General features: G+C 42.4%; 1 protein-coding gene across 2 annotated transcripts in view; it reads left to right on the forward strand.

The window, feature by feature from the left end:
* Positions 1-27,567, forward strand: part of POU6F2 (POU class 6 homeobox 2) — a 305,787-nt gene that overhangs the window by 45,864 nt on the left and 232,356 nt on the right. For both annotated transcript variants that reach the window (XM_083706324.1, XM_083706325.1), the window contains exon 2: positions 24,241-24,412. In XM_083706324.1, the coding sequence (XP_083562450.1) occupies positions 24,241-24,412 (172 nt within the window). The remainder of the gene's footprint in view (positions 1-24,240; positions 24,413-27,567) is intronic.

Consider the following 27,567-nt stretch of genomic DNA (forward strand, 5'->3'; position numbering starts at 1 on the left):
TACTCTTGAGTACTCTTCTTGTCCCAAATACATCCTGCTCAATTTTTCCCCTTGCTGCCCCTCTTTTCCCTCCCCAGAGAGCCACAAGCTCCTCTCATTGTGGACTTTTGGGACTTATTTAAGTGCAAGCAAAATCCCTGATGTGTATAATGTGTTCAGAAGGATGTATATTGCAAGTATGTTGCCAGACAGGGTTATGACACCCCTTTATGCAACAATGGAGGACAGATTTTGACCAGTCCACCTTAGTGTCCAAAACTGTAGCACTTTTCTTCCCATGCTTGGGTCTGAAAGGCATTTTCATCTTTATAGAAGAAAGTAAAGAGATGCATACATGTACACCACTGGGCCTGAAACTAAACCCTGTCTCTCATACCCCTCCACTGAATCCAACGACTGAGGTTCAGACTGCTTCTGCATTCTATGTTCTGGTTCTTCATCATGCTGGAATGTTAGAAACAGGTTTAATGTTACGATGTTTTGCCACAGACTCACTCCACGGCCTTGGGAAATCATTTTCTCTCAGATTTGGAACCCCATCTTGTAAATGGCAATTTAAAATTCACAATGGAACAATTGAAAAATGTGTTGTACACCACAGACTCAGTACCTAAGTGTGCTGGGCCCGGGGGTAACCCATGAAACATGGTCCAGGACTGGACCAGAATCCAAAGGTTCTGCTAGGAGTCAGTCCGACAGGGTCAAGGCAGGAAACCAAGCAAGGACAGGTACAGAATCTCAGGCAGGATCTAGCAAACAGCAATGTTTGTACCGCAATCTGGGGCGGGGTCCGACAGCATCTTTGTTGGGGTAGCAGCCAGTCCTGGTTCCCCGGCGACTCACCTCCCTGTTTCGCCTGAAGGCGAGCACTCCTCCTGCGAGTACTCAGGTCTCTGCTTCTCTCAGACCTGAGTCTCTGCAGCTCGGGAGACGTCGGTGGGTGACTAGACCCAGAGGCTGCCTCAGCCTCTCCTGACCCCAGCAGAGAGCAGCTGTAAGTGATGGCCCAGCTGAAGGCAATGAGGTAATCCCCGCATCTGGAGCCAGGGCAGGCTCAGGCCCCTGACTCGCCCCAGCTGGTGCTTGTTGCAGGGGAACCTGTGCAGACTGGGACTCTTCAGGACCAGGCCCCAGACCTGGTTCAGATGATGCCTGAGGCAAAGGATCTGGTGCAGACTGAGACTCCTCTGGTTCCGAGTCCGAGCCTGAGTCCCAGGCCATCACACTAAGCAAGCTGCTTGTCTCCTGCCCCCGAATCATGGGGAGCAGAGGCTGTGTCATAGCCATGTCAGAGCTTCCCCCTCACAGCTTTAGTGCTTCCTCCTCATCTTGCCATGCCATCTGCTGTGACACGCTTGCAAGGTTCAGCAGCCAGTTGTGTGTGTGCGAGGGAGCATGGCTTGGGAGCAATGTGGGTTTTCACTATCTCATAACAACCATCACAACTTGCTGTGCATAAGGCATTGGGTTGGATCCTTAGACCAGGTGGGCACAGGGTGGAGGCCCTCCTACTCCACTGTTTTCGGGTATCCCTTTAAGGGAGCTTGCGAGGGGGATACATGTGCAGATGCCCAGCTCAGGGGCTGACAGGCTTTAGCGCCCCCTGCCGGTGATACGGTGCATGCCATAGGGTGACCTTTAACCTTGGTCAATCCCTTTCAACCATCAGTCAGCAGTTGGGTTGGTGTCTGGGGCTGGACTGAGGAGGAATGGTGGGAGCCACACACGCCTTTTCCTGAACCTTCCCAGGGGCAGGAGGACAGAATTGATTTAGAACAGTGGTTTGCAGAGGGGCATAGTCCAGAGGGGGAAAGCTGGGAAATACTGGGTGAGGAACAGCTAGAATAGGAAACACCAGGAGATAGACAGCTGGCAGATTCAGTGTCCTTGGACAGCATTCATGATCCCTCTTCGCCTAAGACTAGACAGGCTTTGAGAGTGATAGAACAGAGAGCTCAGCAGCAACAAGCTCAGATTACCCGATGTAGGAGTGACATAGATTAATGGGAACCTTTACTGGGAGCAACGCCATCTCTAGAGAGATAGGCATTCCTTTGTCTCTCGCTGTGATTATTAAAGAAACTAACTGGTAAGAACACTCCTTTTCGTTTGATCTGCTTATTTACAGCAACCGGGGAAGGAATCTAATTCCCAGAAGTTGGCTGATTTCAGGATCTACACCTGACGCCTACACCCAAACTTTCTAACACCTTTAATCAATAAAAATTGTGGCCTGATTTAATCCCAGTACTGCTGTCCTGCGTCTTATTGTGTGACTACCGCCCCTCCCCCACTTGGTCCACTGTTCCTGGTTCCACAAAAACTGGATGTCATGTAATGCCATGACTGTTTTCCTTTTGTTTTCTTTCTGTTTGGGGTGTGTGTGTGAAGTAACAAGCCCATTTGGAATAAAAGGGAAGGGGAGCACATTTATACTAGTAGCTAGACTTGACAAGAGTATTTGGATTTAGGGTTGTACCCTTCCTGCTATTAGATCACATACCTTGCATCTTAGTTACTGAGTGCTATACAATAAAAATTCCATTGCAAGTCACCCACGAATTACTACTGCATAGATAGCACCTACTGAATGCAGGCAAATACTAAATATTGCATGTCTGCTATCGTGCCTTCAGGTGTTACAAACAATTGTATGCCGATTGTCAAAGACGTGGTAAAAAATGGACAAATATCAAATATTAAAATCAACTATTTAAGGCAAATATCAATTCAAAATTAATATCAAATATATTTGGGTGTCAAATAGTGATTCTGAATAATATGATACGTAAACAAACTGCAAGTGAGTTCAGTGATAACCGACCTCCTAACTGTTCAGGAAATGCAGCCTTCATTTCATTATTTCCCAAGCTTTATGGACTGGGTTGCAGAAGAAATTCAAGCCATTTGTGGATTAGGTTGCTACAGAAACACTGGTTTTAAGTATATGATTTTCTGTACACTTTAATGAACACATTAATACATTTAATGCAAGATGAAGCATGCAAATAGTAAAATTTATCAGTTGTTCAAATGAGCAAGTTTCACAGTATTGGGCCCTGAAATTCTAATTACCATATTACTGGCTAAAAGCATATGTAGATTTTAATGTTGGCTTATCCATTTTTCTCCTTCACGAAATCTTGGAATTAATATACCAGACACATAAATTAAAGGCTTTCTGTGGGCACTTACAAACAAGAGATCATCACACTGCCAAATCTTTTCCAGGTAGTTTTACTTGTGTGCAACACAAACTCCTTTTCTTTAATAGTACCAGGTTGGTATTTGCTTGCTATCCTCTTATACATGAACACCTCTCTTACTTCCTTAAATTCCCTCCTCAAAGCATTTTCTACGAAGACTTTCTTTCACATAACCCCCTCATAGCCATTCCCTAGCATAACTGAATGAGCCAAATTTTCTTCCTCTCTTTCCCCTTGCTCAATTTCCCTCCCTCTGCTATTTCTCTGGTATCTGTTTTCTAAATTGCAAGCCTATCGAGGTAAGAAGTGCTTTCGGAGCACCATGCGCATGGATTGTGTGTGCATCAGAGAGAGAGGCATTTGTTTTAGCCTAATTTGATCTCAAGGTTTATATTTATTGGTGCTCTACAAAAACAAAAAAACAAAACCCACTTTCCAATAATATGTGACTTCGCCTCATTGTAAGCTGTCAATAGGATGATTTTATAGGTCAAATTCTGCCCATATTTTATATTAATATATAATTAGTATATTCGTGTTCATCTAGCTACGGATACATAACACATCCTCACTTATGTAAGATATATATTATGTCATGGTTGCATTGCTGTAGATCAACAAGTAGTGTTTATCGATCTGTTCCAACAGCAGTTCTAACTGTGGACGATTTTGATTGATAATTCTCATCCAAAATGTGCCTTTAGTCCCTCTCTCCAGAGTGTTCTGTAGATCAGGCAGCAGGCTATATGGAGGCCCTTATTTATGATGGAAGAGCTTATACAAAAAAACAACAACAAAACCCTGTAGTTTCTGAGGAACCATTTTAAGCACTCGTCTGCTTTTTGCATCCCTAGAATTTGAGGAAGGTGCAATGATCTAACCCTTTGGGAAAGGAAAATCAGCTGACAGTAAAAAATAGCGCTGCCATCTATGTGAAAATATCATCATGCAGCCCTGGTTGGAGGATTTGTAGTGCTGCATCACAATCCTGGATTTGCATGAAGTCACGGTGGGGTTGGGTAGCAAAAGGGAAGGCCGGTTGCGCAATATGCTATGGCATGGGCGTAAGAAGGAAGGGGCACTGACGGAGCAAGTGGTGGTTCTAAACAGTGGCAGAGGTTTGAGTAAATACTGTGCAATATTTGAAGGTTCATACTAGCGTAGTCACTAACTTGGAATCCATTTAAATAAATGTGAAAAGTTAGTCATAATGTCTAACGTGGCACTGTGGGTTAAACCACAGAGCCTAGGACTTGCCGATCAGAAGGTTGGCGGTTCGAATCCCCGCGACGGGGTGAGCTCCCGTTGCTCGGTCCCTGCTCCTGCCAACCTAGCAGTTCAAAAGCACATCAAAGTGCAAGTAGATAAATAGGTACCGCTCCAGCGGGAAGGTAAACGGCGTTTCCGTGCGCTGCTCTGGTTCGCCAGAAGCGGCTTAGTCATGCTGGCCACATGACCTGGAAGCTGTACGCCGGCTCCCTCAGCCAGTAACGCGAGATGAGCGCCACAACCCCAGAGTTGGTTACGACTGGACCTAATGGTCAGGGGTCCCTTTACCTTTACTAGCATAGTCACTAACTTGGACTCCATTTAAATAAACGTGAAAAGTTAGTCAGAATGGCTAATGAAAGTGCAACGAGCTCAGAGTTTCCCAAATTTATTTGGCCTACCGCTCTTTTTTCCGGGGGGGGGGGGAATACTGGGCGCCCCCCCACCCTGGAAATCTACTTTCTTTAAGCAAACAAACAGAAAGATGCAGCAACAAATTTGCGCATCTATTTTTCTACCTGCATCCTATAATTTGCCTTTTGTGTGTTTATTTGGAAAATAATCACTACGACTTTATGGTACATTGGTAAGCGTCATTGCACAACAGATGAAACATATACAAATGGTTTTTCAAAATTCTCCTCTTTCTTCATGCTTCCAGTGCCCCCTTATTTTTATTCAATGCCCCCCCAATTGCACCTGAGGCTACTACTGCCCCCCCCGGATTGTTTCATTGCCCCCCAGGGGGTGGTATTGCCCACTTTGGGAAACACTGAACTAGCTTGTCCAACCAACTGTGCAAGGAAAAGTTGGGCGCAATAGGTAATTAATCTTAGATGAAATAATGCAATCTTGTTAAGAAAAGATTAGTAGAGTTTCCTTTTCCTATCCCTAGCATGGGCTCCGTTCACGTAGGGGCTTTCTTGTCCGATGTCCTCTTTTTGTTTCTTTTCAAATTATACCGATACTGCCAACCATGTTATCTTCCACAATTGCAAAAATGTTCAAGTTCAATTTTTGTGCCACATTAAAGGGGAAAAAATACTTCATTTCTTTTAAGTACTTAAAGTGGCAGGTAATAGCAAAGTCCAAACTGATTGACATAAAAGAAAATTACATGTTAAAGGACACAAAACACATTTAAGAAGCAACGTAAAGGTATTTCAGTGATTTAACAAAAGGCAAAGAAATACCGAACTATTTTCAGAGATTATACAGTCTCAAATATTGAAAAAAGACATCAGTATTATTTTCACATTAAAAATTACTCCTTTTCTGTTGGAGCACTTGAGGAGATGAGATAGGAAAAGCAGAACTGCCTTCAGACCACATGTGTGGATGTCATGGGAAATGGCAGCCACACATTTAAGCTCCCCCACTCCTCCACTGTGACACGATTATTTAAAACATCTTTCCCATGTTCAGATATTACAACATGACTTTCCCTGGAAAGTTTGGAACCTTGAAGGCCCATATGCATCCCCACAAGGGGAAGGCCATTGACTTCCTACCCCTGAAGGTATAGGCTCCCTTGTGAGAGAAACAATCGGTGTTGACCAGGACTTGGCCTGCTTTGCTGATGATTTTTTTTTTTTTTTTTAAAGGCTACAGTTCCAGATACCACCTTCATCTGGCTTGGCTTTTTAATCTATATATTTATTATTTCCATTTGTAGATCACTTGCTATCTGAAATATCTGAAAGTGGTTTACAATAGATACAGAGAATACACAGACTGAGAGAAAGTGAGTGAGAGAGTGAGTACAATAAAACCATGTCAGATGATTCACATTGTTCTTGCCATCTATCTGTCTCGGGAGACAATGGAACATCAGGGGTGAAGAAAAAGCATTGGAGAGTTAGAGCGCCTGCTGTGGCCATAGAGACACAGCTGGGACAGATGAAGGCATCTGGTTTTGCTTTTACATTTTTTTTAAAAAAATAATATTTATTAAAGTTTTACAAACAAAAATTAAAAGTTGCAGAGCAAGAAAAAAGAAAATATAAAAAGTAAAAAAGGTACAGAATTACAAAGGAGAAATACAAAATACATAGAAAATAGAAAACAGTTAAAAACAAATCAATCTTTTCATGTCTTATATTTCATTTACTTATTTCCCTGACCTCCTCACACCTCCCTTTTCTGTATTCCAGTTCACATGATTAGTTCAACAAATCCTTTCCCTCTTTATTTTTATCTTACCTCTATATCTTAACATATTGTAGCTTCGTATTTTCATCTGATTATCAATCCATTTTTACATATTCTTTTTAACTTTGTTACTAAAACCGTTTCATTTCAGTCCAACATCATTTTAACTTTCATTAATTTTACAGTGTTTCTGCAAATAGTCTTTGAATTTCTTCCAATCTTCTTCCACCAACTCTTCTCCCTGGTCTCGGATTCTGCCAGTCATTTCCGCCAGTTCCATATAGTCTATGACTTTCATCTGCCATTCTTCCAAGGTGGGTAAATCTTGTGTCTTCCAATACTTTGCGATGAGTATTCTTGCTGCTGTTGTGGCGTACATAAAGTTCTATCCTTCTTTGGCACCAATTGGCCGACCATGCCCAGGAGAAAGGCCTCTGGTTTCCTGGTTTTGCTTTTACAGATACACCATGGAATTCATTCTCTCTGCGCTCCTCCGAGAGGTCATTCTTCTTCTGGTCACTGCTGTGGATACAAACCTGACTGTCTCCCAGCACTGTGGTCACCTGCAAGGGATTCTCACACGGTGAGGTTGATACTGCCAGCCTTCATGTCACCTTTGCAGACATCTTTGTAACACAGAGTTGGTCTGCCAACAGGCCTGGTGCCTCAAGTCAGCTCCCTGTACAACATGTCCTTGGGGATCCCGCCATCTTCCATTCAGTGGATATGACTAAGCCAGCATGGATGTCACCGAGACAGGAATTATTCACATAATAAAATACATAAACAACAACTTTATACATAAACACACTGCGGGAGGCAGCAGTTATGAGTTACTGGTCTCTGCAGCCATAGCAGGCGCTGTGATTCTCCTGTGGTTTGACTTCATTCCATTGACTCTTGTGATAGACTGTGTCAGGAGTCCTGGTTTCTGATTTGATAACACAGCAAGTGTGGTTAATTAAAAAGGAAGATTTATTGCAAAAACAAACAGAGTTCTCTGGATGGCTCTAACATGCCGCCAGCATCATCAATCATCATGACCCTTCTGAGCTTCCCTTCTGGTTACAGAAGGTATTGAACCTTCTCACTTTGCGCCTTTTGTCTTGTTTCCGGTCTAAAAGCCCTCCCCTTAGCCTATCCTTAGGAGGGATTGGCTCAGCAACAATCTCTTCCCGTGCTTCCTTCTCTGTTCGCGCCAGTAGAGCAATTGGCTGAGTTCCTGCTCGCCCTCAGCCATTCTCTTATCAGCTGGCATTCCAAGGGGCAGGGGAGTTGGCACTCGCTGATACTCATCCTGCCTGGCAGTTAACCCTCTCTGTTCCTGGCAGTTTCAGTTTGATGCAACTGGCTGCAAACCTTCCGTGGGAGCTGGCTCATTCCTGACAGACGGATGCCAACAATTGGTGTAATATTGAAAAGTCTGCAACCATGGTCTTCCATGTGGGATTTTCCCCATGGAACTGGTGCTGTCCTCCCTGGTGCGCTGCTGACTCTGTGGAAAAGAGCCATGTGCTAGGCCTCACTGGAGGACAGAAGTACATAGGATTAAAGGAGAGTGGCTTCCAAATCTTCCATATGGTTCCATATGGCTTCCACCTTCCATATGGTAAACTGGAAACCAAGCCAATAAAACAGTGTTGTCAATGGCTACAATATAATTTATTGATCTGCAATCTTTCACCGAAAGGCTTGGTATCAACTTTACACATGGTGTAATGAATGCCATTGCCCACTCAACTTGATTTCACAACTAACAGGCAGATCCTATTAATATGCTTTAGCCTCAGTAGCAAACGGCTTCAAGCAAGATACTGTAGGTAAAAGGCAGAGAGTTTTCTAACTCTGTCAAGCAAAACCCTTACACCTATAAATAAGAGGGGACTGTTCAAATGCCCACGAGACTATGGTTGTCACTTCCTGAATCTTGTGGAGCTAGTAAATTCCCATGAAAGGTCAAGGGACACAATGAGAACATTATGAATCCCATCCTAGAGGTGCTGGCCTTTGAGTGCCATATATTTATGTCAGTTTATAGAGGGAAATTTTAGTACCTGCAGCAGTAGGCTATTATCAGTCATTACCGCAACTACATATTGCTGCTACTTCTGCTACTACTAACAGGATACCAGTTACTAATCCTATGGCTACTAATCCAGGGCTAAAATGATATAATCCTTGACATTATTGTTGATGTGATTCCACTGTAAGGTAAATGTTCTACAGCTATGTCAGAAAATGTCAGAGCATTAAAAAACTGATTTGTGTTATTATTTGTGTTTGTTTGTTTTAAGAAAATCTGGAAATCTGGAGATTTAAGAAATCTAGTAAAAGAGAAAGGAGCCATTAAAAGACATCAGCGCTAAAGCTGGTTGTGAATGATGTTCTCAGATTTCTGCTGGTATGAAAGAGAATATGTGAGGGGGTTCCATTTTTTACTTTCTGAGAATGAAACTAGACATGCTTTCCACAGCCCATTTTGCAGATGGTTGAGTCCTGAATGCAATGCAAATGATCTAAAATTCTAAGCCATGCCTAGCAGCCAGTTACTGGCTGAGCCAATGGTGAACCAAAGAGTACAAACATCCATTCTTTTGATAAAAGTGTCTGATGGAACTTTCTCTGTTTTGAATGAAAGGCTATTACTGTGTACAGTGTGGGCTGCATATTTGTATGCTCAGTTATCAATGGAATGCTCAAATATCTGTATGTCTGATGTTTGCTTTTATGAGACTTGATAGAAACCTGTATTAAAACAACAGAAAGCCAGCAAAATGCCATTAAGTGCAACCCTGCACTTTTTTTAACGCAGTGAAAACATTGCTACTTGCTTTATTGGCAGGAAGATCACAGCCATCGTTCCTGATTGCTTTTCTTCAGTATGCACATATAAGAGACTCAGACTCAGGTTAGATCCTGCTTTGTTGATGTCGATGGGGAAAACAACGAGTTTGTTAAAATGAACATATGATCAACCTTCATTTAAAACCAAAATATGACATCAAAGGCAGGATTGATTTAGTGTTTCCAGAAAATCAAAAGAATTGTCCACTTTATGTCATCAAAGGCAACTTGTGCTAGTTACTCCTGAATGGTGAAGTTGAACAATTACTATAATTTATCCATTTTTGTAAATAAGAAAAGGCTTGTGGGGGGGGGGGGAATAACAATGGAAGCTGCATATTTTTGTTTCGATTAGGTCACCAATTGGTTTCCCCATTAAAATTGGGCTGCATTGTTTATGTGGGTTTTTATAAAGCAAGACAAGAAAACAAAAGTTAAACTTGAAAAAAATAGAATTTGTCTTTCTTACCATACTCATGTTACATGAATTATAAGGTGCACACATAGCAGACATGCCCCCCCCCCCCAGAAAACCAATCCTTCACCCTTCAAAATTAGGAAATATTGGAAATATTCTTGGGGGGGGGGGAGGCACTTTATTTGAATACACTAAGAAATCCCGAAGCCATCTTGGCTTTTGTAATAACCCCCAATACTATATGTGCTACTTCATATAGTAAACTTTTAATTGTAACGGCAGAGAGACATTGCCATGCAGAAGCCCTTTTAATGACAAAAAATGGCCCTAAAACACCAAAAGGTTGCTGAGACGTACTTGCATATTAAGGTGAGAAGCAAACTGATTGAAGGGAGAAGGAAAGTCCATAACCCTCATCAGGCATTCTGCATCTGAGTTAAATAAAAGATGCAAAGGGTGAGTGAGAATAAATGTGCTAGCTCCATCTCCAGGCACCATTTCTGTTGCCCTCCAAGAATTGTAGGCAGTGGCGGAGCTTCATGCTCCGGCACCAGGGGGCGGGGTGGAGAGCAGATGGCGCACATCCTGGGGGCATGGCATGCCGCCTGCATGTGGGGAGCAGCCGCAATGGCACCCCACCAGGATCGCTCTTCTGGGGGCGATGTGTTCCCCCTGCACTCCTCTTCCTCCGCCAGTGATTGTAGGGCGAGCTTCTCAAGTGAGAACCATCCTGTACTCACACATACTGATGTAGAACATCTAGAGAAGGTTTAGGTCCTTGTGGCAATGCTGTACAACCTATTTAAATAACTGGATAAAGAGAGTCAGGCTAATGGGCCGTCTAGTTTGAGAGAAGAAGGGGTCTGAAAGGGAAGGATTGCCACTCCAACAATGACCCAATACAGACATACATAAAAGGTCAAGCCATGCACATGTAAAGAAAAAATTATCATTGCAGTCAATGTACAGTAGTGAGCTTGGCTGAGAGCGTGTTGTCCTGTAACTAGGAGTGAGGTGTCTGTGTATATGAATGAACCAGTAAACAAGCAGTAGTGGTTGATTCACTAATATCTTTGACTTTTTGCGGTTGAGTTATTGAGATTGATAAGACACAGAAACTGACCTTTTTGTCTGTGGTGGATAATTTTATCCCAGCCAAGGGTAAGGGGAGAAGTGCTATCCTGATTATATTCAATCTACTGAACGTAGCATATTGTCTCTTTAAGATATTGAGGGACAGTGTGGCCTAGTGGTTAGAGTGTTGGACTAGGACATGGGAGGTCAGATTTTGAATCCCCCCTCAGCTAGGAAGCTCCCCTTGGACCAGTCACAGTCTCTCTCTGCCTAGCATACCTCTCAGAGTGGTAAGGATAAAATGGAGAAGGGGAGAAGTGTGTTCGCCACCTTGAGCTCCTTAGAGAAAAGGTGGAATATAAATATAATAATAAGTTGGGTGGTTGAGGAATTAAAGTGGTTTTGAAGTTACTTCTGAGAAGACTGAGGAATTTGGTTGCTGGCAAGTGATGAACATTCATATTAAAGGTCCCAATCTTTGGGCAGGTGTCCATTCCTCAATGTTTACGTGAGACCTCTCAGAAATTGCTTTCAGATATAATGCTGTAGGTTTATTGATGATACCCAGCTATATGTCATATTCCCTAAAGTTGGGAAGCTATGCTTTTTGACTATCTCAGGTCCTGCATCAACTAGAGATTGGAGAGCAGTAGGTGAAGTCAGCCGTTATATGGGGCACTGACAGATGATTGGTGGGGGAAAGGCTGAGTACTTAGTAGCCTAAAGGTAAAGGACCCCTGAATGTTAAATCCAGTCATGAACGACTCTGGGGTTGCGGCTTAACTGGCCAAGGGATACGACGTTTGTCAGCAGAAAGTTTTTCTGCATAATGTGGCCAGCATGACTAATCCACTTCTGGTGAAACCAGAGCAGCGCACAGAAACACCGTTTACCTTCCCGCCAGAGTGGTACCTATTTATCTACTTGCACTTTGACATGCTTTTGAACTGCTAGGTGGGCAGGAGCTGGGACCGAGCAACGGGAGCTCACCCCGTCGCGGGGATTTGAACCGCCGACCTTCCGATCGGCAAGCCCTAGGCTCAGTGGTTTAGACCACAGTGCCACCCGCATCCCACTTAGTAGCCTACTTAGTACTTAACATTTTGGAATTGTGAATGTTTTTATTGTGAACAACAATATTGCTGAAGTATTAGTGATCGCAAAGGTCTGTTGGATATAAACTTCAAACCACACAATAATTATTGTCAAGTTCTTGTTGTTACTTTCAACTCAAGTTCTTGAAACAAGCAATGGGGAAGGGTTCCTTAAGCACCATGGATTTACAATTGTGTTATTGCAAGATACTCAAAGAACTTAGTTATTAGGCCACATACACTGCATACTGTTAATAAATAAATACATTTGGATGCCATTAGTAGGACCCAAGCACATATTTTCATATTTAACACAACCTATTCTTATAAGTTCTAGACAGGCGACAAGAGTTCTACATAGTTCTCTTCTTTTTTAAAAAAGCAGAGATGTATATGGGCAATTCTTTACAATGCTACTAAAAAATCAGCAGTGGTATGATTTTGTCAGGTAGTGTTTCTAGTATTGACAGAAGAAGAGAGAATATAAATACTAAGATGAATATAAGTGGAAGTTCTTAAAGTGGCATTGGAAGGCAGAATGTGACTCAGCCCAATGAGATTTGTGAGTGTCTGTAGAAGATGCTAGTATACTTTAAATGCCAAGAGCAGTAAAAAGCTGGTGATGCTGACAAGGAATTGAATGGGAGAAGCAAGGATAATACACCTCTTCCCCAGTAAGAGGAATTAACTTGGCAGTAGAGTTAGAAATCCCCTTGAGGTTAGAAACAGGTGGTTTTAGAAGGCCCTAAACATCTTCTGTGTGCAGGTAATCAAAGTGGGATGTGATGAAAGTAAGTATTAATTCCTCAGAGAAAAGATCATAATAATACCGAAAGCAGTCACAGCAGCTGACACCATAAAGTGGTAAAATGTTGAGGAAGAAATATTAAAAGTTCTGTTTCCAAGATTCTACACCTTAGAAATGGGGTGTGAAGAATGGGGAGGATATTAAAGTACTGAAGAAAAACTTGTATAAATGTTAGGTGTTCTTCGGGGCTGGGGGGGATGGCGACCATTGAACTATGTCTGTATATTGTCTTGGTCTTAAGCTGATATTATGACATCCAAACGAGGCAAGAAGGTTGTGTACAAAAATATTGGTGCTAGTTGGGATTGTGGCAGCAGTGGTAGAAGGCAGATGACATCCTCAAAGCATTCATTAATGCGATGGCATGAACAACCCTGAAAATCTGGTATACTGTTTCATAGTTCTCCTATGTTCTGTCCTCACAATATCTTTTTTCTCCTTCATCTTCTTTATAAATCTTATTTGTAACTACGGCATCTCATGTTGCACTCGATGCCCTTTGGGACTGATGGAAGACAGGAAGACCAACAGTAGAAGGGGCCAGAGACAACTAATTATAGTTTTGTACGCATCCTTTTCCCTGCTGAGTTCTTCTAGGGCAACACTAAGAAGGAAGGAAGCTTATGGGCAGGGTAACCTCTTGGACTGGTTGTTAGTAAAGCAGGGAGATAGGGGCTGCCTGAGGGCTGCCTGAGGGCCACCTGAGGCTTGTTTCCCATTCACCCTAATGACCTGGTCTCCACTTGTGTCCAGTTCGTGCTGCACATGGTCCACTGAGACTTGGAGGTGTATGTGGGCAGATGAAAGGCAAGTTGGAGCAAGGACACATATTGGGGGGCAGACTAAAGGGGGAAAGCACCGGGAGAGAAAGAGCTTTAGGTCAATCAGAGGCTCTACCAGGTCTTAGGTAGCTCAAAGAAGAAGCCAACAACTTGCTCCACAGAGCATAGCTGAAATCCAGGGGTGGGCCCTGATGACTGTGCCAAGCCATCAGTGCAAAGGGCATAAGTCTGTGGTGCTTTGTAGCTTATATTTTATTTTATTTTTATTTATTTGATTCATCGAAAGATCTCAGGGTGGTCCACAAGAAGTGCTGATTATAGTAGGCAATGAATTACAGAAGAGCATGAAGTCATGGGCAGTTGAGAAGAGGTCTTTGCAGAGGTCTCAAGCTGCTCATTCAGGTCATTGTTTCAGCAGTCACCCCCTACATGGGAGTCCTTTTCAGATGGAGCTACTGTGTCTGTTGGAGTGTCTGAACTTTCTGAAACGTCTTCCTTGGAGGTCAGTGTTGGAGCTGCTACTCAGTAGTTGATATTAAAGTAAATATGCATACATGTAATGCAATATACATGACAAATGTCACGAGGGATCCAATCTTCCAGTCAGAATCCATTTCAGAAGATCAGAAGGACAGAAGTAGGGATGGATTTCTCTGGACAGTTTCAGAGAAGTACTAATTCATAGTTACGGGAATAGGATGAAATAAATCCCTCAACAGAACCATAAAGGGGGTGTTTGGAAAAAGAAAAATGTTGGAGACACCAGATTCTGGCATAAGATGCTACAGAAGGAGAATATGGTTGATGGATGGAGATTGGCTCAAGATAAAAGTTTTTTAAAAAACTTCAAACATCAGCAGTTTTGTTCCTCTTATACTCAGAAACACCAGGATAAAAGTCATCAGGTGCCATGAGAAGTGAGTGAAGAGACAACTTTCTCGTGAGTTTTGCTGAGGAAAGAAAGAACCACAAATAGTAACATATTTGTTAAATGGTGGGGCCTTTTATTTGTTTATGTGCTTAATCATGAAATTGGCTCTTTTCACTACCAAATATGGTCAGCTTTTAGGTGGTGCTCAATTAAAGGAGTGATTAATGAGTATGTTGTAGAACTCACCACTAGTTCAAAGGCTTCGAAGAGCCAGTTTTGCAGCTTAGTATTATCATATACAAATTGAGTCTCTTTGTCTCTTTTTAAAAAAGGTTTATGTTCTCGTCTAATGAAAACCAGTTTTCAATTTTGATACTGTTCCCAGACTTTCAAGCCACACTCTAGATGCACCTATGGATTCATATGGTTTATGTGATAGCTGGCTGCTTTCCCCATGTTGCTGTTTAAATCTTATAGGTGTTTGGAATTTAAACTTTGTCATTTTAATTAATTTCTGTATCTAACTCCTTCAAGCTCCCATGTGCACAGAAACCACACCATTTCCAATATTTCCATCTATTACATGATTTCAATGCTACACCATCACGACTATTCAGGTATCCTCAACTTCTCTTCCCTCCAGCCATCACCAAATACTCCAAATTCCAGCATCTCAAACTGTAGACAATAAATCCCAGTTAGTTCAATCTATTCCCACAATCCTTGTGCATAACCCTCTTTCTTCCCCTATTTCTGCACCCCTATGTCCAAGATAATCCAATCACATAATAATAATCCAAACCAATCTACTCAGAGGTAAATCCTATTGAATTCAATGGGACTTACTCCCAAGTAAGTGGGTAGGATTGCAACACAAGTTAACTGGTGCAATCTGCAGGAAAGCTACTCCAAAGATGAGAAAATGCTCACTTTTTTGTTGGAAATAAATAACATGAGCTTCGTTGCAGATTGTGATTCCTCATCAACGTGTTCTGTCTTCAGGTTCCATGACATATATGCTTAATGTCAAACAATAACAAAAAAAATTGTCATGGGTGCCATCAGTGCACATGGTGATCTACATGTAGGATGCAGGTTAATTCCAGCAATGTGGCTTTTATGTAAGAGTTTTGTAATATCTCAAACAAGCTCTGCAAGCTCTTTCATACATTGAAACAGAGAGAATAAACACCTGTAATTATTTCTGCAGTGATGCTTAAAGTTGTTCTTGCAAATTTCAGCTTTGGTGAGTTCCATGGACCCCTGATGATTTTTGGACATTTCATCTAAGGCTAAGGGGGAAAGTGAGTGCTTTTTGTGAAAGTTTTTGCAAGCTGCCTGTTGCCAAACTTTTCACCAAGGGAACTGGGGCAGGAGTGTGAACCCTTTCAGATTAAGGACAGTTCTTCCAGCTCTCGCTCTTGGATTGGTTCCATGATTTCCACCCCATAGCCGGCTGCATGGTGGTGGGATGTCATCATGTTGATGAGGTGTCCCTTGACTGGATAGATTCACAGTCAGGAAAATAATTTTTTAAACAATGTCACCCCAATGGGAGCTGATTAGGACTGTGACCAGGATAGGAATAGTGTTTAACAAGCTGGTTTTGCCCCTCTCCAAGCGCTAGTATTGCAGCCCACTCAAAAATATTGTGTTTCTGGGGAAAGTGCTTAAGGGGTGGTGGAGCTCCAGACCCACCTGGAGGAAACTGATTATGTAGACTCATAGCATTCTGGGTTAAGACTTGAATCAGTTTTAGTCAACAGAGGGATGGAAGAGTGCAGCTCTGTAGTTCTTGCACTATTTGACAGTGCCATTTATACCACTGACCATGGTATCCTCTTAGAGCAACTCTGTCAGTTGGCAGTTGGAAGCAATGTCTTGCAGTGGCTCCACTCTTGCTAAGGTTCATTTTAGAAAATGGCATTTGTGGAGTGATTACAACTCAGCCCCATGGAAGTTTATTTATTCATTATTTTTAAAAAATTGTTGACATCCGTTTGTCTCGAGAGGACAATAGAAGAGTGCGCCATCAGGGATAACGTCAAATCGATGGAGAGTTATAGCACCTGTTGTGGCTGTAGACACCAATGCAGGAAATGTGTGTTTTGTTGCAGCTGGAGCCGATGAAGGCATGTGGTTTCACTGTGGTAAAGGTAAAGGACCCCTAGACTATGGGGTGACTATGGGGTGCAGTGCTCATCTCACTTTCAGGCCGATGGAGCCGGCATTTGTCCACAGACAGCTTTCCGGGTCATGTGGCCAGCATGACTAACCCATTTCTGGTGCAATGGAACACCGTGACGGAAATCAGAGCACGTGGAAATGCCATTTACCTTCCTGCTGCAGCAGTACCTATTTATCTACTTGCACTGGTGTGCTTTCGAACTGCTAGGTTGGCAGGAGCTTGGACAGAGCAATGGGAGCTCACCACTGTTGAGTGGATTCGTACCGCCAGTCTTCTGATCAGCAAGCCCAAGAGGCTCAGTGGTTCAGACCACAGCGCCACCCGCCCCTAGCTTCACTGTTGTAGATGCAATCAAGTATATCAAGGCAGCTTACTATATATGGGGGGGGCGGGGTTAGGACTAGATGACAATTCTGTGATTCTATCAGATTAGTCAATAGACACCCATAATTAAAAACATCAATAAAACATCAGTAGATACTGGTTGGTTCAAAAGAGAAGTTCATATTGTGAAGGCCAGTCTAACTGGTAGCTTTCAGATGACGTGTGAATGAAGGCATAGATAGTTCCTGCTGAACCTCCATTGGCAGGTAGTTCTACAGGGCATTGCCTGCCAGAGTAAAGGCTCAGTCCCTAGTGAAGGCATGGAACCACTAGAAGTGCCCCATCCCAGGAGCTTAGTGATCAACATGTAATATGTCACCAGGCTATCCTTAGGTTACTTTGGGCCTAAGTTATTTGGGGCCTTGTGAATTATTGATGCTTGTCTAGTCCACCACTGCATCCAGGCAGCATTCCAGGCCTTCTCCTAACTCAGCTATAATAGAGAAATAGAGTTTGGGTATCACCCCAAACTCTTAATGACTGTTCCTACTAGCTTCATATAGCTGTTGGATAGCACTGGGGACAAAATTGTTCCCCATGGCATCCCATGGCATAAACAGCAAGGGGCTGAAGAGCCCTGACCTGTGTTCGGCCAGCCTGGGAGCCAGTTCTACACCACCCATGTTCTCTAGAATAGATGTCGTCCAGCCTGCTGCACCACATACAGCTCCCTAAAATACCAGGAGGAACTGCAGACTTCACAGCACTGGAGAGCACACTCAGAAGCGACTATGTCCATAGGTTCCTGCATTTCACCATTTCACTGTGAGGCCAAAGCCTTGACAGGTGAGGCATGAGGGTGCTGTTCAAAATCCTTATGAAGCTGTTAGAAGTGGCGATGGCACCCAACTGTGTTTCTCTGTTAACATCTGAATCGGAAGTGGCCGTACAAATTTTGGATCAGTATCCGATCAAGGGATTAAGGCAGTGACACCTCTTCAGCCAGAGTGTCAGGCACAGGTCTGAGACCCCACAGCCACACTGACAGTTTCTTCAGGTGTGCTTTAAATTCACAGTGGGCATGCCACTGCCAGAGTGAAGCCCCTGAAAGTCATGCTGTGCGTCTTTAATTCCCCAGACAGTCTCTGGGCCACTTGTGGAGCCAGAAGCAGTCTTTGCATAAGGAGGAAAGTAAATCAAAAGATGGACTTTCTCTTGAAATGCAGCAGGGTAGGAAAGGGTTAACTTCCCTCTCCATTCCTCTCTCATCCTCTTAATTATCAGCACCATCAGCTGACACAATTTGCTTTTTAAAAAAACCAATGTATTCAGTGCAAAGACATTTAATGTCACAGTGTAGTTTGGTCCTGAGACAGGTAATTGGAAGAAGTAATAAGTGACTTTTAACCAGCTAAACGGGGACGTGGGTGGCTCTGTGGGTAAAAGCCTCAGCGCCTAGGGCTTGCCGATCAAAAGGTCGGCGGTTCGAATCCCCGCGGCGGGGTGCGCTCCCGCTGCTCGGTCCCAGCGCCTGCCAACCTAGCAGTTCGAAAGCACCCTCAGGTGCAAGTAGATAAATAGGGACCGCTTTCTAGCGGGAAGGTAAACGGCGTTTCCATGTGCAGCTCTGGCTTGCCAGAGCAGCGATGTCACGCTGGCCACGTGACCCGGAAGTGTCTTCGGACAGCGCTGGCCCCTGGCCTCTTAAGTGAGATGGGCGCACAACCCCAGAGTCTGTCAAGACTGGCCCGTACGGGCAGGGGTACCTTTACCTTTACCTTAACCAGCTAAACAAACAATAACCATGAAACTGCAAGGGGGTCCCAAACTGCAAAACACCAGAAGAGTCACCCTTTTGAAAAGAGTGTTTGGTCTAAGAAACTAAGCCCAGGCTAATATCCCCCCCCCCAATTTCCTGTCGCCCAGCAACTCCCCCATTCTCTGTCTCTATCACCCACTCTTTCCTCCTGCTCTTGACTCTCCCAGACAAGGTTTCTGATGAGGTCAAGTAATGAGGGGCTAACTAGCTATGGCATTGTTAGAATCTGTGCACAGTAACTGTGAAAAAGACAAATTCAAGAAACATGTCTCCATTGGTTAATATGGAGCCCCAATAAAACAATAAGCACAGCAGGACTTCCATCACAATTTCACACACAGTATGAATATCAGACGGGGACTTGCAAATGTTGCAGCCTCTTTGCTATGAAAGGGCATTGCCAAGTATTGGGGGCAAGTCACCGCAAGGAAAATAACTCAGCTCTTTGATAGCCTTGATCGCTTATTTATTTATTTTAAAATCTGTGTCTCTGTGCAGGTTCTTGCCCTTTCCCAGTCTTCCTAATGAATGATTGTCTCCTCTTCAAATACTGTGCTAACATAAATCTCATTTATTTCAATGAGCTTTGTACCTCTGGGGGCGTCCTGGGGTCAGGCAGAAGCCGTATGTTCACTTAATGCATGCTAATAATGTGTGATAATAAACTGACTGTGTGTAATTGTCATAAATTTCATCCTAACTGACAGCACTAAGTTGTTTGATAGCTTGTGTTTGGTCATAGTAACACTAGGGGGGCGTTTCTTTTTTAATTGTTTTATGATAGGGCTGTTTAATATATTTTTTTTTTAAAAAAAACCCCTCAGTATTTACAAATATATATCAGCCTGAAACTGTTCTGCTTAGACACTTGGCAGAGACAGTCTTATAGCGCAATCCTATGCAAGTCTGCTCCTATGTAAGTGTGCATAGCAGGAGTTGCTAACCTGTGTCCCTACAGATGCTGTTGGCTTCCAACTCTTATCAGCCCCAGACAGCAAAACTGAGAGGAATGCTGGGAGTTGTAGTCCATTGACACTGAGGGGGCCACAGGTTAGCCATTCCTAGTGGCCTTCTTTCCTCACCTCCCAGCTGCTTTGTGTGGCCAACCCCTTGCATCTGATCTGCCTTCTTTGGTATCAGAGGCAGGATAAATGCTTCCATGCATTTTGACAAAGTTTCCCTTGGAAATTCTTCTGTGAAAAAAGCACAAGGTACATACATGGTACCATTTTTGAAGATGTATCTATACAGTAGTACCTCGGGTTACAGACGCTTCAGGTTACAGAAACTTCAAGTTACAGACTCTGCAAACCCAGAAATAGTACCTCGGGTTAAGAACTTTGCTTCAGTATGAGAACAGAAATTGCACGGCGACAGCGGTTAACAGTTCTTAACCTGAGGTACCACTGTACTCATTTGTGAGAGAAAGGCGTTGGGAGTAAACCCTGAGGAAAAATCTGTACTGACTGCCTTGCGGAACATCTTCAGGAGAAGTAACATCTAAAGAGTACAGTGGTACCTCGGGTTAAGAACTTAATTCATTCTGGAGGTCTGTTCTTAACCTGAAACTGTTCTTAACCTGAGGTACCACTTTAGCTAATGGGGCCTCCTGCTGCCGCCGCACAATTTCTGTTCTCATCCTGAAGCAAAGTTCTTAACCCGAGGTACTATTTCTGGGTTAGCGGAGTCTGTAACCTGAAGCATCTGTAACCCGAGGTACCACTGTAAATGCTACTCAAATCTGGAGTAGAGGCCCTAAGATGGTTGGATGGCTCCTTGTATGCCTCTTCCAGCAACTCCTGCATTTTTGCTCTGCTTTCCTTTGGACGACATCAGCAAGGCGGGTGGGTGGGTGGGTGGGTGTCTTGTTGACTGGGCAGCCCAGGACCTCCATATACACTGCCCAGGCTTGTCCCCCAGAGAGGTCACTATGCAGTTTTACTTTATCCATAGAATCATAGAATCATAGAGTTGGAAGAGACCACAAGGGCCATCAAGTCCAACCCCCTGCCAAGCAGGAAACACCATCAGAGCACTCCTGACATATGGTTGTCAAGCCTCTGCTTAAAGACCTCCAAAGAAGGAGACTCCACCACACTCCTGGGCAGCAAATTCCACTGTCGAACAGCTCTTACTGTCAGGAAGTTCTTCCTAATGTTTAGGAAGAACTTCCTAAACATTAGGAACAGACAGATCCAGACAGATCCAGACAGATTCCAACAAAAAAATCTGTTTGTTTATGCATTTATAAGCTACCGTGTCCCTTGTCCAGGGTATCCAAAACCATTTAAAAAATCACAGTTAAAATTGTAGATGGCAACAATAAAAACAAGAGAGAGCTTTAAAAAACAAATAAACAAACCTCACTCTGAGGTCTCATTCCCACAAGTGGCAAATGAGGTGATGTCTGGACAAGGGAACCCACATGACGGAGTTCCTCCTCCACGCAAAATATTCTCTGAAAACTAGCACCTGGGGAGGTGGTTTCTAGACGAGCTTCATTCCTGCCAGATTTCTGTGCTCGCCTGCTGTCTGCCCAGAAAGTGGTATATTGCCAACATATTTGCTGCTTATGAGAACTAGTTCTCATTTCCTGGTTGAAAGGTTTTGCAACAAGCCCTTCCCATCAGGAGAGATGCCCTCAGATCTGCAGGTCCATGAAAGGTTTCAAAGGGATCGGAGGGTAACCAGCATTTCCAAGGCAAGGCCAGAACTGGACTCCATCCGGTTAGCACCCAAATATTTCTAATGGATAGCATTTTTGGCCTTGGGCAAGGGAGACCTGGGTTTGGGCACTCCATCTAGGTGGCTTAGATGGCTTGGGTATGTTGTTCTATCTCAGGTTTACCTAGCCTCAAGGTTTGTTTTAAGGGCAAAATAGAGTAAGAATATGGATGTGGTCTTTTCCTTGGAGATCACCTTAGATGCAAATTATTTGAAAACCGGACTGTTTGACAGCAGCGTACACTTGAGTAGATGCTATAAAAATGCATTATGAAAATAAAAATCAATTAAAGCCCACGAATGCCTGACTCTACGCACCCCAAAGTTCATTAAAATGTCTGCCCCATTCACACTAATTAATGCATCACAAATACTAGTAGGCAAATTGGCATCGCTGATTAAGGGTGCAATTCTTACTATGCCTACTCAGAAGGAAGCCCTATTGAATTCAATGTGGCTTACTCCCATGTAAGCGGATTCAGGATTGCAGCTTTAATTACATTCCAGGCAGGATGAAAACAGCCCAATTTATTTTCTGAAAAGCTGAAGGTAAGTATCGCTGGACTTTTAAAAAATAAAACACCACCAGCCAAACAATAACATCAACAACAATGGAGTAATGTTATTGGTTCCTATCTGCAATAATCTAATGCTGACAGAGAGTAGTATTTTATTTAGTAATTAACAGTGTAAAGGGGAGAGAAGCTGTCATGTTGGTTCTTAAGCTGGGGAATGTGATGAAAGATGATATCTCCGATCTCATCCTTTCCACTTGTTTAGGATTGTCAGGATGAGAAATGTCAGCATTATGAAAGCTCAGCTCTGCTCTTGATATGATAAAACCCTTCAAAAGCCAGTCTCCCTCCCTCCCTCGCTCCCTCCTCCCCTCCTTCCTCTCCCTGCAGTTGCTGCTTCTTTTTTTATTTATCCTGTTTTGTTAGATGGCAGAAATATAATTCTTTTCTTTCTTCCTATTATAAGCCACCATTTTTGTTTTATTATATGTTTCACAACCCCTAATGTCCCACTGAAAATTACCTTGTTAAATGACAGTGTTTCAAAGCCATGAATCCTTTCCCCCCCCCCACCCCATTCCCTCTGAGGTTTGAAACAGTCAACAGACTGTAAAGAATAAATAATAAAAAAGTATTGATTATTTTGATGACTGTGAGATTCAATTAAGTATTAATTTTGCCCTCCAGTGGACCTATCAAGGTATTCAAAAGGGAGGGTTCGGCTTGAACTAAATGCGCGCTGAGTGCTTCAGCCTTAAATAGGGAGAAAATGTGTTTACCTACAGTATTTGAAGAAGAGTGCATTGATGCACAGAGTCCAATATTTAAGTGCTGTGCAAATTAAACCCTGGTGACAGTGACATTGTTTTCGGCGATATGAGTATTGACTAAAGAAGTGCATTTGATGACAGCTTAAACTATTTGTATTGATTAACATTTTCATAGATTATCATGTGTCATATCAAATTCACTTTTCAGACATGAATACATTAAAAAAAACCATAGGCAACCACATCGACCAATGTGCGGATGGGGCAGAGGGAACATGCTAACCAACCTATTTCTGCGCTGGTCACCTGTTCTCTGCATAAGAACCATTTAGGCATGAACTTAGCAATAAATAGTTGGGAGATCGCACAACAAGGTCACTTGTTTCTTTTCGGCTCTCCATCCCCACCCCCACCCCAGTTTCTGCTATTTATTGGCAAAACTGAAGAATGCTAGATTGTTTTGGAAATCATAACTGAACTCCCTCCCCCTCCATTCCTCTGAATGAGAAGATCAAATAGATTCAGATAATCAGGAAACATTTGAAAACTATACATATATATTGCGTAGATGCGTTATGGAATTATAATGTCCCAAACACCAGCATGATTGCAAAAATTTAGTAAGTATCCTTTGCTAGTTTTCTCTTTTTCAAATGTGAATATATATGTTTCTTTTATTTGTCTGCCTGCCTGTATATATATCTATCTTTTTCCTTAAGTGTGAGATTATGGACTTTCAGAGCCTAATAACCCAAAGGCAAAAGTAAACCTTTCCTTGATTGTTTTTTGATTATATGAAATACTTCTGCCATTTGAATTATTACTTTGCAGTGTTGTGGAAACAGTTTTAATATTGTGAGCGTTGCTGTTTTGCTTCTGATTTGATTGCTATTGGAGTGAGAAAGCTTTTCCTTTTGAGAGAGAGAGAGAGAGAGAGAGAGAGAGCTCTAGGACATTTGCAGCCTTAAAAAAGGAAAAGAAAAAAGCGCTGCCGGACCATCACCCCTTTCTTACCGCATTAAAGTAAAAGAGCGAGGTGTAAAAACATGCACACAAAAGAAGCACGTCCCACAATTAAAGCTGCGCTGCTTCTGTCGCTTCCCCTGAAGTTTTCTCTCCCAAGCATCCGGAATCTCTCACATGCTAGTTGAGCTTTAATAGGGTGGGGAGTAATGGAAAACTCATTGGATCTGTAATAGCTCTTCACTTGACTGCAGCCAGCAATAACAGCAGGAGCAGCCGGAGATAAGAGAAGGAGTGTGTGTGTGTGTGTGTGTGTGTGCACAAGAGAGAAAAAGGGGAGAGAGGGAGTGAGAGATAGGAATACGCGCACCAAAGCTGCCACTTCCCTCCCCCCCTCACTCTTTTCCCCCCACATCCTAGGATCCAATGATAGCTGGACAAGTCAGTAAGCCCTTGCTGTCACTGCGGAGTGAAATGAATGCAGAGTTGAGAGGTGAGGACAAGGCAGCTGCTTCAGACAACGAGCTGAATGAGTCCCTGCTTGCGCCTGTGGAATCAAATGACAACGAGGACGCTCCCAGCAAGCTCTTCGGTAAGTCTGCCTAGGTCTTGCATCTTTGGGTGGCTCTTGCCTCCGCACTGTCTGGTGTCACAGGAGGCGAGAGATGGGAGGCGAGAGGAGATAGGGACCACTTTCTGCACAGCCACTTTGCCCACGTTGCCTCCCTGCCCAGCTTGGTGGCTGGCAAAAGTTTGATCTTGGAGGGGGGGAATGTCTCTGTGCAGCTGCACAGCTGCCACCTGCAAGCCGCACGCTCTGGGCCAGTTCTCAAACAGCCCCGTAGGCATCTGTGGGACACCCCCCCAGCCTGCTCTTGCTACCTTTTGTCTCTTGGATGTTTCATTGTTGTGCTACCATGTTGTCCAGAAAAAAGTCATCACCTGGGTTAGTTGCTTTGGTTTTATTACAAATTACTGCGTTAAATCTGGAGGGTACAGGCAGTGTTCCAGATTTTCCTTGCGGTGTCTCTGAACACTCTTGTCCAGAGTAAACTTTTCTTAAATACAGTATTTAGAAGAGGAGTGTCGTTGTCCCCCACGTTTTTGTTTGTCGCTCTTTAAAAAAGAGATCATGTTTCTTCACCTTTGGTTAGCCATTATAATTCCACTTTAGGAAAATTTGATTTGAGTTTAATTCAGTGTAAACTTAAAGAATTATGTATTTTAAATGAAAGAAGGAAATGAAATACATCTTGTGGACCAGAAGTGTATTGAATGGTACATTCTGGCATGCTGTGAGTAAACTGTGTGTTTTAAACAGCTGGATAATAGCTAAAGAAAACGTAGCCTTTCAGGAATATTGGTTTCATATCCAAAATGAAAATAAGAAGTGTGACACTCCAGCCCAGACATCTGTCATTCAAACCAGTGACACCCTGTAAGACAACTCAAGCAACTGTAATCTCTAATCAGAAAAGGGAGCAGAGCGTGTTCGGGGGGTGTGCTTGAGTGATAGATGTTGATATATGTCTGTGCTGGAGCACTACTACACAGCATAATGTGACATTTGGATTCTACAGCAATGGCTTCTGAAAGAGTCTCTTTTAATTATTTCCACGTGTTACTCTTTTTAAAAAAGGGCTAGGAAGCCTGTGCAAGAAACATGCATTTGTATTTTACAAAAGTATTTTGTTTGGAAAAAGAATGTACCTTTTAAAAAACAACAACCAAAATTATTGTTATTTTTGAAATCTGTAAGGAAGGTGAAGATATACTCAGATGTCTGTATTTTCACTACAGCAATAAGCTGCAAAATGATTTTTGCAAGAGGTTCATGCAATATTGATCAAAAGAGATGCCCTATCATTTTAGAGAGACAGGTAGATGCACAAAAAGATAATGTAATTATATAACATGACCAACTGCATAATTATATTTGAATTATAGAATGCCCACTATAGACTGTCATTTCCTATTAAATACAAGTTATTAGTGATATCTATTTCTATGAAAAGAAGAAAAAATAAGACTCTTTCCTTTTCACATGTGAATGTTTAGCTGCCATCTAATTGAATCTATTTCGTGCAGGGAGTGACATGTGATGTTTTCAAAAATTGTAAAGCTGATATTTCCAAGTAACATCTGAACAATTTTAATATTCTTATATGTCCAAGTATTTTGAAAAGTAAGAGATCGATTTAAAAAATCTGGCTGCTTTGGAAGTTGGCTATCCAACACTATTTACTGCTAAATTCATTTAGACATCAGACTTAGAACAAAACTATTTGTACTCTTGGTTGCTGTTCAGTCAGGGTATGTGCTTTAAGTACAGACACAAGTTTTATAATAAAGAATAGCATCTCCTTAATGATGATTATATGGTTATTTATAGTAGGAAACTTCTGTTCAGGTATTGCTAGAATAAGAATAATATTTCTATATTGTTTTAGATTGTCATAGAATTAAATTGCAACAGGTCAATTCATGATGAAAAATATGCAAGAAAAGTGACTAAAAATTAGATCTTCTTAAATTAATATAAACACTGTGAAATCTCAATGATTTCAACGGCTATTTAGGACTTAAATCTTATATTTGTATCAATGGGACTTGAAAAAGTTGAATTTTGGCTGTTGGTTCCTTCTTTTAACAGTACCAAGAGAGCAAAAGATCACGTTCCTAGTTTGCATGTATTTGATGCAGCTGGAGTGAATAGCTGTAAATAATCCTCTTTAAAGCACTAACAGGCCAGTCCTATACATGTCTACTCAGAAACAAGACCCATTGAGATTATAGTACTTAATCCCAGGTAAATGTCACAGGATTGCAGCTTTAATCAGAAACAGTTCCATTGATTTGAGTGACAATGCTTCAGGGGGGCGGCACTAAATATCCGTGTATAGAAGGCACTTCTATAGAGTTGTACTTTACATTCAGATTATATGTACCTCTAATTAAGGAGAGATGTAGGAGGAGAAAGGGACGAGGCTTTGGCTATAAAAGGCAATAGAAGTGTATAGAGACACATGGGAATGTTTAGACCATGTCATGCCTGTAATTTGTGGTGTGATTTCGTATATTTAATTAAACAAAATTAGGACATTCAATTTTCTTGTCTGTAGAAGAGAAAGTTCCCCACAGCGCTGTTGTCTTCCGTAACACTTTCCCAGTGTTTAGAAAAGTTGATGTCATTATTCGGGTGACATTTTATCATCATTGTTTATGTATCTGGATGTTACGCTTTCATCATTTGGTTAAACATTTTTATTATTGTATAGGGCTCTGCATCTTTGTCAAGAGTGTATCTCTTCTTAACACAGACAAGGGGATGGAATAAGGGCTGAGGCCCTCAACTTCCACTCACCCCCCTCCGGCGTTGCAGTATCTCACAGTTTCCCACAATTGTAGTGTTAAGACGGTTTTATGTGTTAATATCTGATAGGACATAGTAGGAAGCTGGCTTTTCTCCAGGCAGCAGCTCCAGGTTTAGGTGGCAGAGAATCAAAATTAAGATTGATAGTACTCTTTCTTCCTTCTTTCTCCTCTTCCTCCATCTTTTTCTTTTTTGGCTTGTGAAGGCAATACAACACACGTCTGGCTTGCCTCCAAAATGTACACTTTGGCACCAGTGGCAGAGAACTGAAGAACGCTAGTCTGAGTTTATTTAGCTTTCAAACAAATGCTAAGAACTTTGACAAAGATCCTTGGCTAACCTAACTGGTTTTAATATATTTTTATGTCCTAGAC

The sequence above is a fragment of the Podarcis gaigeae genome (assembly GCF_964106915.1).
Source record: "Podarcis gaigeae genome assembly, chromosome: 12".
Taxonomy (NCBI): Eukaryota; Metazoa; Chordata; class Lepidosauria; order Squamata; family Lacertidae; genus Podarcis; species Podarcis gaigeae.